Below are 19,162 nucleotides of genomic sequence, written 5' to 3'. Positions count from 1 at the left end.
CAAGTGTAGATACAAATACTATATACAGCCTTTTCACCAAGTTATGGAGCCTGACAAACAGGTTGTAAACTTGTCTGCTTGTGACACCAACTTTATACGATCAGTTACTTTTACGTTGGAATAAGGAACATATTTTGTCAGCTGAATCTATCCACCCCAAATCTGAATCCTCCCCCCCAAGAAATCAAAATTGCTTAAAGTTCTCTGAAAAGAAGCCTTTGTACAAACCTGAAGGTATTCTCAGCACATCCCATGCAGAATCTATGCCCACAAAAGTTCTGGCGTGGATCTCGCAAAATCTTTTTGCAAAGCCCACAAAGAAACTTTTGATCAAATCCCGATGGAAATATGTCCGTAGGGTATCCTCCCATTATTGATGCTGACGTTGCAGATGCTGAGGCCATCTTCAAGTTCAAATGGATATTATTGACCTGATGCTGGTTTTATTTGAATACTGATGTATCTGCAAAAAAAAGGAATGTCAAATGAATAAGCCATTTCTATTTCCTTCGAAATCTAGGTTTCAATTTGGCCATAAGGAAATATAACTAGAGCCCCATTCCACAAACAAACCCGGATGTCTTGGGGTCCCAATAATTAATTTCAAGGCCCTAATTACAGTACCTTTATAATTCTCCTCTGTAAGTGAGTACGGTTTTACGCCCCTTTTAGCAATATTAAAGCAATATCACGACGGGGGACACCAGAAATGGGCTTCACACATTGTACCCATATCAGGAATCGAACCCAGGCGTGACGAGGGAACGCTTTAAGCATTAGGCTACCCGACAGCCCTATAAATAATTTTCAAGGAATTGGAGCAAGGAATATTACTGTGCATCATGAGAGACACCATATTATTTTTCTGCATACATTCTACACATTTGTGTGTACTTGACACACATTTCCGCATCAAGAAAAATCCTGGTAAGGCTAATTACCATATTCGACGTAATAAGCGCCCCGCTTTAATAAGCGCCCACTGCGATAATTCTAACATATTGACTAGTGAACAAACCCAATTAGCACCCCTTCCGATTGATCAATGTACACAAGAGTTATTTATTCGCGTATAATACACACTCGTGTGTTATATGCACCCTTAATTATGGGCAATGAAGTTCTGGAAAAATATATCTGTCGTACATTAACATTTCAGGCTGTCAGCATAAACCACGAAATTTATCTTTCAACTCTGTTTTTTCCACCAAAATAATATTCTAATAAGAGCCCCCTATTTCTAATTTTGAGAGCGCCCTGGGCGCTTATTACGTCGAATACGAATATATTTTTCAGACTTTTATCTATATATACCTGAAGATAGGAGTAAAAACTGTACATTACATCTGAAAATGTAAAAATTAAGGACTACTGTTATTATTGTGCTTTTTGCTGTATTTTCTTGTTGGATTAAGATTTAAGGAAAAGATGTTAATCTTTCAGGGTTAGAAACTAACAGTTTTTGTCCACCAGTCCTTATAATGATAACATATAGCAAAACCCTTTAAAAGGGCACATTTATACTAGTCCTTATGATACCTTTACCATTGGGCAGTTTGGCAAGGACTATAGGACTAGTGCCAATTTCTAACGCTGTCTTTGGTACCAGCTGAATAGATAACAAATACAGTCCTATGTCAATTTAACTGTAAATGTTGGGATCAAAGGTTACCACATATGACTGTTTCGCTTGGCACTGACAAGATTATCTGCAACCATTAATAAGGGTTAAACACTAAAATATGTGACCTTTGATATGACACATGATACATGTGGACCTGTATCACACAGTACAGAACGACACAAAGTATGCCCCAACAAAATAGTCTTCATACAGACCCTGAAACAAATATATCCAATACAGCCTATGCAAGTCTATAATGTTTGGCAAGTCTAGATTACAGCAGTATCTGAATATGAAGAAAGTCTCTGGGCTCCTTTTTATTATATTTAATAACAATAATCTAACAACTGCTTCTTCTGTAAAATATGTTCATTTAAGAGACTAGATGTTAGTCTACAAAAGAACAGTGAGAGTGAGTGAGTGAGATTGGTTTTACGCCGCTTTTAGCAGTATTCCAGAAATATCATGGCGGGGGACACCAGAAATGGGCTCACACAGAACCTGGGTCTTCGGCGTGATGAGCGAACGGTGTAACCAATAGGCTACCCGACCGCCCCTACAAAAGAACAACCCTATCCAAATACATGTAGTGATAAATATGAGCTTGAAAAGACGTCCCTGTCATACAAATCATTTCTGTTTGGGATCATTGTCACTTCCTTGTTGCCTATTGTGATGGACACTTGGCAACATGAACAAGGAAGAAACAGTATGTCACCATTTTGTTCAAACTGTATTTCAATTCATGCCTTGTGTTGTCATTCTAGCATATCGAGATAATTATCCTTACATTACCTATGTATTGAGATACATATTGTACATGGCCATGTGGATTGATGATCCATGGAAATAATATGGCCTAAAATACCTTAAAGAGATTTGCCAGTGTTATTGTTATTCCCTTGTTGTTCACAAACTGTAGCCACCTATATTGTCTTTTGTTGGCCGGTATGACAAGTTTGGCACACTGGGGGCATATCTGAGGATCCTGATGGGTTGGTCCCATAAGCAGTAAGCGGTCAAATTTAGGGTACTTTTTCATTAAGCAGTAATTTTTCTTCTTTTTCAATAAAATCGTCGCGAAAAATGCTTTGCAAATCCTGCAATCGACCGAAATCTGCATGACAGTTTACGAACCAGATTTGGATTTCGACTTTTGTTGGCCGGTATGACAAGCTTGCAACACTGGGGACCTATTTGGCCTACATTACAATACCACATGGATTTGTGTATAAGTATGTGGGAATGGTAATAACGAATGTTTCAAGTGCGTATTCGTTCATGAATAAATGAGTTTTGTTTACATTGATCAATCGGAAGGGGTGCTTATTTGGATTTTTCACTTGCAAATATATTAGCAAATATCAGTGTTCTTATTAGAGCAGATCTCTTATGTCAAATACGGTATTATGTGTCCATGCCCAACCCAATCAAAATTTGAACAAGTCTATTCACATAACTGATATTGCACCCTACATAACCTGTTTCCACAAAGAAATCCCCATAAGATTGTGAAGAAAGCTTCACGTCTTTGTAGTACAAGTGCATACCGGTCTCAGTTGAGTGATCAGGCCCACATAGTAAAGGGAAAGTATGATTTCATTGCTGTGAAACCTCACTGGCAAATGTAAATTATTATCAACATATCGACGAAGATGTGAACTGGTATGGGTAACAACTACCATATTGTTTGTAACGTCATATCCATGAATACTTCATGTCTCCATGGTCGACCAGCTTGTTAATGCCTATCAAAAGACTTCAAGCTTTTAAACATGAATATTCACAGCTTCCTTGTCATAGATGTTGCAGCCATAAAGTTTCCGATTCCCATGATAGGATTATGATCCGATGTTGGACACCTTGTCCACGAGACCAAAGAGGTTAACCCTTGTAAAAAGCTGACAAGGTGTGGATGTCGTCCTTTGGATGACTCCTAGCCTGCTACATAGAAATTACAGAATTGCTTTTGTTGGAATTACAAATACAGTGAAATCTAAACATTTTGTGGGACTGACAGTTGCGTCCAGTTTAGACATAGGTACGTCTGTATACTACTTACTGAGATTACAACATGAGATAGCTAAACAGGAAATTAAGATAAGGATGAAAGAAATATTGACTGTAGTAAATTCAGGGCTGTAAATGAGGCCCAGGATTGACAAAAATCCAGATCAATCCGAGTCCTGTTGAGACAGATTACTCTGTTGGCTTCTTCTGCGAGCTTGTTACTATAGAATATTAGTTACATGGTCCAGTCTCTCTCTTGCCCTCTCTTTCGTCTCCTGGGATGTCACTGAGAAAGAGTTCAACCCCTTTCAAATAACCATTTTGGATTTCCTCCTAATTTCGATGTACTTGAAATACTCAAAATACATCTATATGATCTGATAGAAGACAAACTGTCTGAATGAATAAATATAGGAATAACACAAGCACCATTGTGTATGTGGGATTTTTTTAGTTATTTATGACACATCACCATGAGTAAACTCGCGAATGACTCGCCAATTTTACTGTCTGTTCAAAACTAAAAAAAAACGACACATAAATGGATGAATATGAATAATGATGAAATAAATGGATGTGACAATACTTTAATAGTCCAAAGACTATGACAGTGCGATGACAATGGTCACGTTCATTAAATTCTGACGACTGATTCATACTTGATAATCATGCTATTATTAGTCAACAAAGAATTTCATCCGCGACTCTAATGGTTTTAGGTGACATAAAACGTTTTATCCCATTGTGACTTTATGACACAACACATCAAATTCAGTTACCTTGAAATTATGGGAAATAGACCTAACAGACACCACCCAGAGTCCTAGCCAAAGGAAAATGGCCGCTAAGGACGCACCTGCCACCATTGAAGGCTATCGATAAGGCCTAGCTTACAAACAAAGCAACTTACAGCGATTCTTATACCCCTGTAGGTAGAACGAGGGCTGTTCTATCTAGTATGTTATATATTTTACCAAACAAACCCGTATTTACCATGAAATCCGACGTATAATATCTCTGAAACCAGTCTTCGCACAGTCCCCTAGTTCAAATGTGGTTGGCTATATTTATAACTTGTTCTAAATTTATCACAAATTATTTGTGGGAAAACCCCATCTAAAAATAGTATAGATCTTCTTTTTTTCTAGCGTACGTATTTTCTAGTTGTTTCCAGAGATCGGACTCATCCTATGTACCGATAATGACTGTTTATGGGGTTATTTTAGTTCTAGAGATATAGAATACAAGTTTTACCAACAGATGAGAGCGAGAATTTATGGATGTCAATTAAATTCTTATAATGAGGAACAAATTAACGTTTCGGAGTATATGCTTACACCTCCATCAGGTGATGATTGAGAAGCACGTACTCACCTGATGAGTGAGTGAGTATGGTTTTACGCCGCTTTTAGCAATATTCCAGCAATATCACGGCGGGGGACACCAGAAATGGGCTTCACACATTGTACCCATGTCGGGAATCGAACCCGGGTCTTCGGCGTGACGAGCGAACGCTTTAACCACTAGGCTACCCGACCGCCCCCTCACCTGATGAAGGAGTAAGCACATATATGTACCCCGAAAATGTTGTCCCTCATAAAAATGAAGTTGACATATATATAACCCCTAAATGTCATTCAAAGACTTGATGCACACAATTCTGTGACAGTTTGTAACAGAAACGTATTAGCCAGAAAATTTCGATGAAACGTTGTCAGTAAAATGTAAACAAAAATATATCAGCATAATATAATATGCCTATACCACAATATACATGCAATGTTTTAAATACGTTACCTGGTGTATGACCAGCTACTGCGTTTGTCGCTGCCCTAAAGCTGTATATCTGCCTATCCCAGTTCGTGAGGCCATATGAAATAACACTTACGTCGAATCACGTAATGTTTATTAATAGTAATGCAATCGCGTATGTAGGTTATGCACTACGTACTAAGAAGGTAAATACTTTTTGTCATATTTTCTCATTATTTTTTATAACTATTCGATTATGTACACCTGTGCTCCAGATCATATTTATGTATTATTCCTAATCTTTTTATCTATATTTCCTATCTATCTAGCCCCATACGAAATCCCTTTTAAAAATGCTGGATCAGCCCAGTTGTTAAATTATCATGTAAAATACCCCCTCGGCGTGTTTCTGTTCCGTAACTATTATACATTAGGAGTTTTGTTGTCCAGATGCTTGACATTTGCGATACGTATACCATAACAACAATAATAATGTCTCTCTTAATGAACGTAATACAGTAGTTCGTTATAAGCGTGTTCGTTATAACCGTAGTTTACTGTATAGGCATATTATGAGTAACTGTTACATATAACGGCTACCTTGAGTATTCGGGTTAGTCAACAAAAGAGCCCTATCCAAATAGGGATAAATGTGAGCTTGAAAAGACATCCCTGTCATACAAATCAGAGCTCCAGATAAGCTTTTGGTGTTGTGGGTATTTTACCCATGCATTTTAAAAGCATTGGGTATCAGTAATTCTATCTGGGTATTCAAATTTCTGTTACCCACTAGTTTTTACACATGTGGGTATTTAAGTTAAATATTTAAAAACACTAATCATCAAGTCCCTGCAAACTGGTGTCGTGTGGGTTCGAGAGCTTTGTAGGACTAAAAAATACCACGATACTTCCACAAGAAAGTGTGATGGCAAATGATCATGATGTAACTGTCATCGTGGAGTTTGGCAAGGTTGACGGAATGCCCGTTTATAATTTCAAAATAAGTTGCGGATTTGCTAATCGAATACGCAGGGTTATTTCACAATATTTTGATGAAACGCACAAGTTATATTTTTGTAGTGTATCTGTAATGTTCGTTGCGTATTTGATACGCTTGGATTTTATTTTACTGCGTATTTCTGCATTTCTGATGCGTATTTTACGCAGATACGCAGCTTATCTGGAGCTCTGCAAATCATTTCTGTTTGGGATCCTTGTCACTTCCTTGTTGCTTATTTTGATGGACAGTTAACAACATGAACAAGGAAGAAACAGTTTGTCACCATTTTGTTCAAACTGTATTTCAATTCATGCCTTGTGTTGTCATTCTAGCATATCGAGATAATTATCCTTACATTACCTGTGTATTGAAATACATATTGTACATGGCCATGCGGATTGATGCACCATGGAAATAAAATGGCCTAAAATACCTTTATAAGATCTGCCAGTGTTATTGTTATTCCCTTGTTGTTCACAAACTGTAGCCACCTATTGTATTTTGTTGGCCGGTATGACAAGCTTGGCACACTGGGGGCATATCTGAGGGTCCTGATGGGTTGGTCCCATAAGCAGGAAGCAGCTAAATTTAGGGTACTTTTTCATTAAGCAGTAATTTTTCTTCTTTTTCAATAAAATCGTCGCGAAAAATGCTTTGCAAATCCTGCAATCGACCGAAATCTGCATGACAGTTTACGAACCAGATTTCGATTTCGTTGCTCGATTTTGATTGGACTAAGCATAAACTCGTTAGTCCAGTCAAAATGTATACCAGCTAAGTTCGGCATGGGTGGAAACTGGACTTTTATAGTCAGTTAACTCTCTTGCCTCGGGAAGATCGTGTGTGCTATGCAAAGACATTTTGCAAACCCATTAAATATTATAATCAGTGTATTGTTACCGCACTATAGCTATTAGAATTGAAATAATGTGCAAATAAATACTTCATTATTTACCCTTCAAACGGTCCTCTCGCGGGCGCGCCGAACTTTATGTAAACACATTGCTTACAAAGTCAAGGACGAAAATAAGGGACGATATTTTAAATGACAATGACTAGACGAGACCTTTGATCGAACAGCAGGCGTTCAGCATTTAACATGCGCGTTCAAGTCTGATGTTACGTGATGTATACTGGGTCTATCTAGATCCATAATTCTTTTCAAAATTTAAAAGTGACACTAATTGTTGTTCGCAAAGATAGATAATTTAGGAATTGTCAAGTTATGTTGGAACACGCCACTAGTTAACGTGAACATACACATATATAATGGAGTCCTTTTCTATCCTTTCAAATTAAGTAGAGCTAATAAAATCATTTGTCTGATTTCATTTTAAATCTGGCTGAGGAGCGAAATACTTTGTAAATGTGTCAAATCTATTCCAGAACGTAGTTCGATGATGTTTGGCTTGACAGCATTACCGAGGATCATTTACTAGTATTTTCCCGTTGACCCTATACTTTACAACGATTTTATTGTCTGAATGGTCTCCAGTATCTATATATTTTTTAACATAAAACGGGAAGATGTACACTTAAATATTAAAAATGTTATATACTGATCAGTAAACTTCATTCAAACATATATTGGAAAGTGAATTTTGGACGATGTTCAAACTATTCTACTTTTTGACGACATTTCAAAACCGAACGAGCATGGGAACCTATTCTTTATTTGATTTTTCGATACGAAAATCTGTGCTTAACTTTTGCTGTCAAAACTTCAAAAAATTGTTATATTTAATGGATTACATCTATATGCCGTTAATCACCGGTTTATAAAGAATGCAATTGTTCAACAGACAGTTTTTAATCACTTGTTAGCAAATATTTCTTTCAATAGTATAGATAACCCAGGAATTGTATTTAAAACGAAACAAAGTACAAGTACTTTTGCGAGAAAAATATTAAATATACCATACAACTATTTGAGCACACGTATTTCCTTGTTAAGGTAATAAATACTAAGCTGTATAGTTAAAATTCAATTGTTAAAACCGTTCGTCCCACACGATTTTAGATGTAAAAACTGATGCGAAACTTTTATTTTATTTTACATATGTAGACTGATATAATTTTATAAATTGCGAAAATAAAGACACAAGCATTGACACAAATGCGATATAGAAAATATAACAGGGGAACGAACTCTGCGCTTTATGGAAACTATAACAACAATGAGTCGGGCGAGATTTTTTTATGTAACAGAGAACCCCAACATTGATAAACGTAAATCCAACATTCAATAAAGAATGAAAGAACAAAAGTTCCTGTGACATCAATATTTTAGTATATTTTTCAAACAAGTAAAGTATGGTTTTCAATATTGTAGTACATGTATGGAATCAAGTCACAAAAACGCAACTGCTACAGAAAAGCATGCATTCCATGCAAAAGTTGACTTTTATGCAAGCCCCATGCATTCACAGGTTCTGGGCCGGGAGAGCGAACCCCAGCATAATCAACTCTAAAATCTCTTCGCTTTCGTGAAGCTACAGTAAGACTGGTCACGCTACAGTAAACACGGGATATTGCTATACCGGGACTCTCAAATTACAAGAAAAACACAGAAATGCGTATACCGTAATTACAGTAGTAATTTATAAGATGCTGAAGTATAGTATAGTTGCACAAAAGTACTTTACATTTAACAAATTTAATAACTCTAATACTTTAATATTTCATAGATGTACATTATAATTTCTACAAAAACAACAATAACTTATATCTTAAAATATAATGGTAAATACATAAATACATTCTATAATAAATTTGCGGTTGCACTGGCATACACGTTGTGTTCAAGTCATTCACTCTAAGTGGATCAGGTCACCAACGTGATCTGTGTACTCAACGTCGCCGATGACGTTGTTGACGAGATTGTCTTTCAGAGCCTGAAGATGGTTGTCAATCATCCGGCATCTTCTCTTTCGGGGTGGTGGATTGTTCTCTTTGAAATAGCGTAACAACTTCAAAAATGTTCGGATGGCTCTTCCTGGCAAGTTTGTTGAGTTTGTGATTCCACCCCTCGACGTTATTGTTAGTGCGATGCCCTTGGTTACCAAAATGGTTCTAGATCTCAGGTCCGAATTGGCGTCCTTCCACCCACGTTGTCGCGACGTAGTCCATGAAGGCCGCGACCTTGGGACCCGCGGGACCCGCGGGACTGTCAGCGATGGCTTGGAGCCAGACGTCGTCGACCTTGTCCAAGGGAAGCAGAGGCAAGGCTGCGGCTCCATTCGTGACCAACTCGTGTTATTCCGGGACAAGCCGAATAGCGACTCGTGCCCCTCTCATGGCCATTTTTGCGACTAGGTTCCGTCTTAGCGCAAACGGGCATACCTAAAAAAATTGTCAACTCGTTGCGTAATGGTTCACATATATTTCCCCATATATTATATATATTTCTGATGCAATTTAAAGGACATCGGGACATGCGGAATTATACAGTATGATTGAACACATTTAACTGTGCCTTGGGTATATTTTTAGATGCAAGACATATGTAAAATCAAAAATTATTTCTGAGGGATAATTTGACAAAGAACTCGAAATCATACGCGCATTCTGATTGGTTTGTCGTATTTTCGCACATAACATTCATCGAGAGGGGGACGAGTCTTCTTGCAGGTTACGGAAAGGGGCGAGTGGTGACGAATGGCTGCGGCTCTTCTCACCAGTCGTCGCACTTCATCATCGTTCTTGTAGTCCGTATCTCTCATCTCCGTATATGGCTGGAATCGGTGTTGTTTCCGTCTTAGCACAGTGGATGAGCTCGGTCTTGAAAGATGCCACTTCCATCTCATATCGGATAGGTTGGTGGGTATGGTTCACCTGCAATTAAATAATTGCATTTTAACTAACATTAACTATAAACAAATACATACATGTGACAAATACCTGTGGTATCTAAAAATAAGTAATGATAATAAGTAAAATAAATAACTGAATAGTTTGATAAGCAAAGTCTTTTGAGTCTATGTCTTTAAGATTATTATCATCATTATCATGTGCATTATTTTCTTACCTGCAAAGCCGCTTGAAGAATGCCGTTTTCAGTGATCACCGACGCTCTGCAGGCAGCAACAACGCAGTTCCAATACTTCTTCTCACGGACCGTTTTCTTACAACGAAACTTGAATCTCTCATAAAACAAGTGCTGACCACCTCGCACGGTATCAACCATGGTCACTCGAACTTGTGCATTAGCCATTTTGGACATAGATAAATAAGTTGCAATCTTTATATATACCATCAAATACATACTGTATGTATTCTTAAGAAACGACTCTCCTCTAAACCCATCGGTATCATAACCCATATCAACTAATTGTTTGTTCAATTAAGAAACTGATCATCTCCACTCCTGTGTTTAAACATCCAACTGTATTATTTTTTTTACGAAACGACTCTCTAGTAAATCTCCTCTCCTCTCCTCTCCTCTCCTCTCCTCTCCTCTCCTCTGTTTGCAACAGCACGGGCGCTAATCTAAACTACGGTAATCCGGTGTTTTTATAGCAATTACTCATTTTCGCCTTCGTAGGACAAATACCCCAACTTGGGTTTTCGCTTTACTGATACTAGAGAAAATTGGATTTTCGCTAACCCGGTACGACACCCATTCACAACCCAAGAATGGGTATAAAAACATGTGCGTTAACGGGATTCCATATGCATAGTTTAGCTTCGTGCTGACAGGCAGTATAACGTCGTCTGGTCGGTCGAGTTAACAAGTTTCTGTGTGGAAGAATGCCTGACGGCCGATGGGAACCCGAGGACCTGTGGTTTTAGCTGAAAGCTCACCAAACCATCACACTTCCTTACCCATCTGTTAGCCAGAATGACACAGCAATCAGCGTAACGTGTACGACCGCCAGCATGCGAAAGATGGTCGCGAGATGGGCACGTCGCCGTGCCCGCTGTACACGTCGCTGACGGTATTGTGTCAAAATTGGTCCAACATGTGGACGTCGGCAGTGGAGTTGGAGACGTCGTCGAGTCGTGTCTGCTGATACTGCTACCTTGGCCCCTGGACTACAGCTGCTGTTCTTGTTGCTGCTTGAGGTCTGCTCCTGAGATGGGTGACCTCTATTTAGGAGGGGCGGTCGGGTAGCCTAGTGGTTAAAGCGTTCGCTCGTCACGCTGAAGACCCGGGTTCGATTCCCGACATGGGTACAATGTGTGAAGCCCATTTCTGGTGTACCCCACCGTGATATTGCTGGAATATTGCTAAAAGCGGCGTAAAACCATATTCACTCACTTGCTCACTCACTATTTAGGAAATAAACGATGAGCGGGTTTTTGTTTATCGTACAATAAAACACTGCAGGGAGAATAAACCATGATGGGCGTATTTCCCACGTTGAGATCATCTGTAACTTTCTCCTAATACCGATTGTCATATCTCTCCCACTTTTGGATGCGATCGTTCGGCCACTGCGTTTATCTGCGTTACCCAGCTACATCTGTGGGGAACAACTAACAAGACACTTCCCTATCAAAAATAACGTCGTCCACTACACGACGTCATCAATTGGCGAACGCATATTCTACTCTCAAGAAATGAGACCAATGAAAACAATGTTTTATCGTGAATTTAACCAAGCTTCATTGTTCTTTGAGATTTATCGCGTATCTATCTTATATAACTGTGTAAAGCGATCTTTCAGATACAGTAACTCTGGGTCGGCCAGTACGTGGTCGATCAGCTACGGACTCTGTTTGTTGATGACGTTGTGCAAGTCTTGTGATGGTGGTGCGATGACATCCTAACTGTCTGGTTACGGCATTACAGAGTTACCGGTCTGCAACATGCCAAGGGCCATTCGTCACCACTCGCCCCTTTCCGTAACCTGCAAGAAGACTCGCCCCCCTCTCGATGAATGTTATGTGCGAAAATACGACAAACCAATCAGAATGCGCGTATGATTTCGAGTTCTTTGTCAAATAATCCCACAGAAATATATTTTGATTTTACATATGTCTTGCATCTAAAAATATACCCAAGGCACAGTTAAATGTGTTCAATCATACTGTATAATTCCGCATGTCCCGATGTCCTTTAAATTGCATCAGAAATATATATAATATATGTGGAAATATATGTGAACCATTACGCAACGAGTTGACAATTGTTTTAGGTATGCCCGTTTGCTCTAAGACGGAACCTAGTCGCAAAAATGGCCATGAGAGGGGCACGAGTCGCTATTCGGCTTGTCCCGGAATAACACGAGTTGGTCACGAATGCTGTTCTAGTGTGAATACTGAACCGGCGTTTGACATCCACGTTAAACAGGATACTTTAGAGGGAAAATACACGTGCTTTTACCTCGGATCATGACTGCTCGTGCAAAAATCATGGTATTGGTTGACTACGGTAGAATGTGGTTGTTTAAGGCACCAAGGGACTACGGAAAGGAGTGTGTTCTTTGTGGGGTTTTATTTGTACAAATCGAAAGTTCCGAATGGAAAAAATAAAGCTTTAGTTTTGGAAAGCTGACATCCGATTGCCCCCACACACCACACATCCTTCATTAATATCAAGCCGTCAAGCTTCTCGGGGTTCGTCTGACGTGACCTTTTGTGGAGATGTTCTCAGACCTTGACGCATATCTGTGTCGGAGTAAAAGATCTGATTTGGATATTGGGCAGAACCTGACCAGTGTATGTGCAAACTCATCCTTGTGGCTTGACAACATACCCAGAGAACCATACGGTGCTGCTGGATGAAGTAGTCCAGGAATCATATTCCTGGATCTAGGGTTGTCAGTATTCGTATCCCTGTTGGTAGAGGTCCCAAAAGAAGAAGTCACTATTTGGCTTTGCTGTTGTACAGCGGACCTGGGACAGGGTACCAGCAGGTGTATGATGACCAGCTGGTGTAGATACACTCGCGTGGATCCATGCACTGATTAACAAGCCACTGTCATTAGCATGTTACCTTTCTTTCTCTGCGACCGCCTCCGTGGTCTAATGGTAGAGCGTCCGCCCGGAGAGCGGAAGGTCCTGGGTTCGATCCCCAGCCAGTTGAAAGATGGTACTTGTTGTTACCCTGTCTGGCGCTCGGCATTAAGGGGCTAAAACAAGTACTGGTCGGCTCGGAGTCAGTATACTGTGTCTGAGTGGGGTATTCATGTTAAACTGTGGCATGATATGTCAGTGGGCTAGCATTATAAATCGGCATCCGTCCGGACTAGTACAAGCAGCCACACACACACGTGCATGCACGTCGCTATATAAGTGCAATAATCTTGGACGCGACGTTAAACCCCATTTCACCTTTCTTTCTTTGCAGAGAGAGGAGTTCTATAACCTTACTCCTGGTATAGTCATGCTGGCAGTGCGAACATGGGCCCCGTTTCACAAAGTGATCTTAGCAGTAAGACGATCATAAGCCTATGACAAAGCATGGCAGTTTCGATCACCTCAGCGGGGCCCAGGCAGCAGCATTCGGGACATACCGCGGCAGGTGTGCGACTATTAACAAAAATAAACCTCTTACTTTTTTAAGGAGATTGTGTGAGTGGGGCTGCTACCGGTAGAGTCATGACATGCTTACACTTTCCGCGGACCCCTGGGCCCACTTGCACAAAGCGATCTTAGCGCTAAGATGATCGTAATTCCCATACTTTAACATAGGCTTACAATAGTTGTAGCGCTAAGATCGGTCGGGTAGCCTAGTGGTTAAAGCGTTAGCTCGTCACGCCGACGACCCGGGTTCGATTCCCGACATGGGTACAATGTGTGAAGCCCATTTCTGGTGTCCCCCGCCGTGATATTGCTTGAATATTGCTAAAAGCGGCGTAAAACCATACTCACTCACTCACTCACTTTAAGCAGATTGTGTGAGTGAGGCTCCTGGACACCTGGTGTTATCACTGATTTCCAGGACCCATGCAATCTTTATTGCTATGTTGCCTTTTACGCCAAATGGAATCCACGGTTTCGGTAGATAACCGAGATTGATTGACCATTAACTAAATGCATCAACCAAGTCGCTGAGCCTGACCACTCGACCCATTTAGTTTCCTATTTCAAGCACAGGTTGCTGAGGACATACAGTAAAATACGTTTATAACGAACCCGCTTGTAACGAACTTAATGTTTGGTCCCTTCCATTTGCTGTATAAATGGTGTATGTATGCTTATAACGAACTACGGTTATAACGAACTAAAATTAGTGGTCCATTTGAGTTCGTTATAACAGTAGTATACTGTATATTCTTACCCTGAATCCCCACAGGTGTGTATACACGTACCCATAGTTCAAGACACACGTAGACTGCATGTAAATAGAATACCTTAATTTGCCTAAGATTTTACAGCTCGACTTTGGAGCAGCTCCAAGAGGCAGGAAGAGAGTGTACAGAGAGGTGGAGAACCGTCTCTGCCGCCTGAAGGACGAGTTGAATAGAGAGGTGAAATCCCCAATGCAGTTTCTAGATGCGGTTGGCCATCTCCTCAGGCTGGGATAAAGAGTGAACTGAACATTTGAGATGAAATTTATTATAATGTATTATGAATTTTGAAAAATGAACATTTTATTATAATGTATTATGAATTTTGAAAAATGAACATTTTATTATAATGTGTTATGAATTTTGAATAATATCGTAATCGTAAGTAAATATTTATCTCATTCTATTCGTGTTTCTTGGGTTGTTCCATTGTATGAAATAGGTAACAGACTAGGGATTATCAGTGCCATGGACCGTGAACTTTGTTGTCTTAAGCTGTAGGGGAAATGGGATGTAGGGGTTTTGGGAGGTTACCAGCCCAATATGACAACAGTCTGAAGTCGGTATTCCCAAAGTTATATATAGATAAGTCATGTAATGATTATTAGATTGAATGCCTCGAAAGGCTTCCGAGTTTTCCTTTAATTTTATTGGCTGACTGGATAGATCCGTACTTAGAGATCGAACTGTGCCTGTAGATTTTGCGATCGAATGTTATGAGGTCACGTCCGCATCAATACATGTCGCTTTGTAACTATTTTCACATATGCGTGTACAGTTTGAGTTAATGTTATTTTTCAATGCAAATAGATATGTTCCCGAAAAATACAGAAAAGATCATTTGTCCTCAAATTTGACCAAAACAAATGTGTTCGCTGGACAAGCTGTATATCCTCAAATGGGTTTTGAATTTCTTTCTTGTTCGGCTCCTTTTACAGACAAAATCGCATTTGAAAAAAAGGTAAATTAAAGAGATACTTGAAGCTTGAATTTTACATCACACAACAATAGGGCACCAGGCTCATTCCTTAACTACATCCCAAGAATCCAGATGCATCTTGAACATGGAGGCCTTATTCTATCAGGCTTTGTCATCGAGCCAATTAATGCAAGGACATCTTCGTTGCAAGTGAGTGAGTGAGTATGGTTTTACGCCGCTTTTAGCAATATTCCAGCAATATCACGGCGGGGGACACCAGAAATGGGCTTCACACAGTGTACCCATATCGGGATTCGAACCCGGGTCTTCGGCGTGACAAGCGAACGCTTTAACCACTAGGCCACCCGACCGCCCCCTACGTTGCAAGACGGTAGAAGTACATATCAAGCTGCCACAATACTATTGCAATGGTTGTCAAATAGTATCGTAATGTTGTTAACAATTGCAACATAATTACCCTGATTGTTGTATTGCAATAGTGTTTACTGTCGCATTACCATTGCAATGATAGTGGTGGAGCGTCTGCCGGGTGAGCGGAACTCGGGGTTCGATCCCCGGCTGCGTCATACCAAAAGACGTTAAAGATGGCACATGTTGTTACCGTGCCTGGCGCTCAGCATTTAGGGGCTGAGACAAGGACTGTTCGGCTCGGGGCCAGTATTCTGTGTCTGAGTGGGGTATTCGTGCTGAAAATGATATCTCAGTGGGCTAGCACTATAAACTCGGCATTAGTCAGGACTAGTACAAGCACACACACACACACACACACACACACACACACACACACACACACACACACACACATGCATGTCGTTATGTAAGTGCAATAATCTCGAACGCGAGACACTATTTCACCTATCCTCAATGACTGAAATGATAGTTATACAATAATATCGCAATTGTGTTAACTGTAGCTATAGTGTTGCAATAGTTATATAACAGTATCGCATTAATGTTAACTGTAGCTATATTGTTGCAATAGTTATACAATAGTATCGCAATAGTACTAACTGTAGCTATAGTGTTGCAATAGTTATACAATAGTATCGCAATAGTATTAACTGTAGCTATAGTGTTGCAATAGTTATACAATAGTATCGCAATAGTGTTAGCTGTCATACTACTACAATTGTTGTAAACTAGTATCAAAATATTACTATTTCTCGTAATAGTGTTGCAACTTCTGGTACATCCGGTATAATGTTTTACGATTATATGCCTTTAACCCAATATAAATTTATTCCACGACCGGATTCTGGCAGTGAAGTGATTCCACTATATCTTTCCAAAACACAATTCCTATGGAATCGTGGCGAGGGTCGCGATAAAATGGACTGCACTTCATTTATTTTAGGAGAATCATCCCCTATCAGAGGCGGGTCTAGGAGAGAGGCTGCCAGGGCCACAAAGGGGATCGATCATTCAGCACATGATGGAGGGACTGCCAGCGGCTGTGGGTAAGGTGGCTGGAAACAGGGGGTAGGTTTGGTTGTACCTCTGTTCCTCTCGCCCCTCCGGGGATCCGCCAGTGCCCCTTGACGAAAAATCACTTGTCACACCTGGTAGTATTCTTAACTTGCACTCAGCAATATTACATCTATATGACGGCGGTCTGTAAATGATCGAGTATGGACCAGACAATCCAGTGATTGATATCATGAGCATCGATCCACGCAATTGGGATCGATGACATGCATCAACAAAGTCAGCGAGCCTGACCGACCGATCCCGTTAGTTGCCTCTTACGACAAGCATAGTCGCCTTTTACGACAAGCATGGGTTGCTGAAGACCTATTCTACCCCGGATCTTCACGGATCTATATTATTCTTAACTACACCAACATATATATTGTTTTTTCTGTATTTATTCTGTTAACTTCGGATTGGTTATAACATATAAACTTTATTATGGCGAGTGACTTGTTCAGTGCAGCAGAACGTTTGAGACAAATTCCTAATTCGATGGACACACATATATGGTAATTTTTAAGGGACAGGGCTAAATTTTGTCATTTTAAAAATAACCGTATGTGATAAAATTAACTGAAATTGTAATATTATGTAAAATGACGATGAAGGAACTATCTGATTTTCACAGAAATATTAAGTATGCAGTTCCAAATTTTCAAAACATTTGAAAATTTTGAATTTTTCCAATTTTCTCAAACTGTCTGATCAAACATAATAATTGGTGTTTTAGCTTTTCATTAGTACCATAAAACTTGGATTATGTTATGGAAATTGACTCTAGAGTAAAGCAAAACATAACTTTTAAGACTTTCTCCAACTTAAATTTACCTAGACTTTCAATATTATATTTTCTTTAACTATCTGATTGTCCTTCCGCAGAAATACTACGTATCAAATAATGCTTGAAAATGACGGGGGGGGGGGGGGGGGGGGGGGGACCAGGAACATAATCCTATTTTTAGCTTTATCATAACGTCCGAGAGAGAAGCATATCGCCAGACACCAATAGTCTCATTCGTGACCAACTCGTGTTATTCCGGGACAAGCCGAATAGCGACTCGTGCCCCTCTCGTGGCCATTTTGCGACTAGGTTCCGTCTTAGAGCAAACGGGCATACCTAAAAAATTGTCAACTCGTTGCGTAATGGTTCACATATATTTCCCCATATATTATATATATTTCTGATGCAATTTAAAGGACATCGGGACATGCGGAATTATACAGTATGATTGAACACATTTAACTGTGCCTTGGGTATATTTTTAGATGCAAGACATATGTAAAATCAAAAATTATTTCTGAGGGATTATTTGACAAAGAACTCGAAATCATACGCGCATTCTGATTGGTTTGTCGTATTTTCGCACATAACATTCATCGAGAGGGGGACGAGTCTTCTTGCAGGTTACGGAAAGGGTCGAGTGGTGACGTCTTCTTGCAGGTTACGGAAAGGGGCGAGTGGTGACGAATGCAATAGTCTCTCGGCCATCACAACAATTGTTTTCTGTTGCTAAGGGCGCCATCTTACTTGGTGGTAACAAAACACTTCTCACTTGATTTGATCAATCTCTGTCTTAACTAGTGGAATAAGGAGGATGTCTTATAAAGGAGGTTCAAGTATATATAGGGAGCTGTAATCTTTGTCACGAAACAGGAAGAAGAAAGGGAAATTAGCTTTTAATCATGGCCGAATCTAAACCGAAAGTAGAATGCGTATGCACTGCTCAAACTTGAAATTCCCACATGTTATAATTACTATAGTAAAATATGTATGTGTATATGCATGTATTATGAGTTGGGAATTTCAAATGGAGTTTGAAAACGTTTTTCTTCAAGCATACAGGGTAAGAGATTGACCTCCACACAGGACGCCCATTAAGTCGATTCATGACATGGGTAGGTTCTATAAAACATAGTCATGACATCTCCCAGATCATGTATTATATGTTTGACACGTGGCTGTAACTATGATAAAGCTTTACTGTCATTTTGTAAACAAACAAAAACAGATTGATATTACCTTTTGACTGGGTATCGGAACAGCTATATACGCCTTCTGGTAGCCACATAGGAAGGCGGGACGCTGTGTGTTGTATCTAAAAATAGATGACGGTATTATCCGGGTTCAA

The 19,162-nt window shown here is 39.7% G+C and overlaps 2 protein-coding genes across 5 annotated transcripts in view; both read right to left on the bottom strand.

The window, feature by feature from the left end:
* Positions 1–19,139, bottom strand: part of LOC124143458 (TNF receptor-associated factor 2-like) — a 39,944-nt gene extending 20,805 nt beyond the window's left edge. The window contains exons 1-2 of one of the 4 annotated variants that reach the window (XM_048389952.1): positions 19,054–19,139; positions 229–463 (exon numbers count right to left, since the gene is read on the bottom strand). In XM_048389952.1, the coding sequence (XP_048245909.1) occupies positions 229–404 (176 nt within the window). In that variant the 5' untranslated portion in view covers positions 405–463; positions 19,054–19,139. Of the gene's footprint in view, positions 1–228; positions 464–4,413; positions 4,437–4,627; positions 4,692–5,431; positions 5,511–19,053 lie in introns of those variants that run through there. The other 3 variants (XM_048389954.1, XM_048389953.1, XM_048389951.1) reach the window with 3 other exon arrangements.
* On the bottom strand, positions 10,028–10,707 carry LOC125377075. Its single transcript, XM_048389956.1, has 2 exons — positions 10,414–10,707; positions 10,028–10,220 (listed from the first exon to the last, which is right to left on the bottom strand). The coding sequence occupies exons 1-2, from the start codon at positions 10,705–10,707 to the stop codon at positions 10,080–10,082; spliced, it is 435 nt and encodes a 144-aa protein (XP_048245913.1). The 3' UTR covers positions 10,028–10,079.
* Positions 19,140–19,162: the final 23 nt, after the last annotated feature.

This window comes from Haliotis rufescens, unplaced genomic scaffold (assembly GCF_023055435.1).
Source record: "Haliotis rufescens isolate VD_foot unplaced genomic scaffold, xgHalRufe1.0.p SCAF_8, whole genome shotgun sequence".
Lineage (NCBI taxonomy): Eukaryota > Metazoa > Mollusca > Gastropoda > Lepetellida > Haliotidae > Haliotis > Haliotis rufescens.
Note: the sequence above shows the minus strand (reverse complement) of the source record. Positions and strands in the feature narration are given on the sequence as shown.

Coding starts and splice junctions, on each gene's coding strand:
- LOC125377075 (XM_048389956.1), bottom strand. CDS start 10,707: ATGGGTTATGATACCGATGGGTTTAGAGGAGAGTCGTTTCTTAAGAAT. Junction 10,221..10,413: donor TTCTTCAAGCGGCTTTGCAG/GTAAGAAAATAA, acceptor ATTTAATTGCAG/GTGAACCATACCCACCAACC.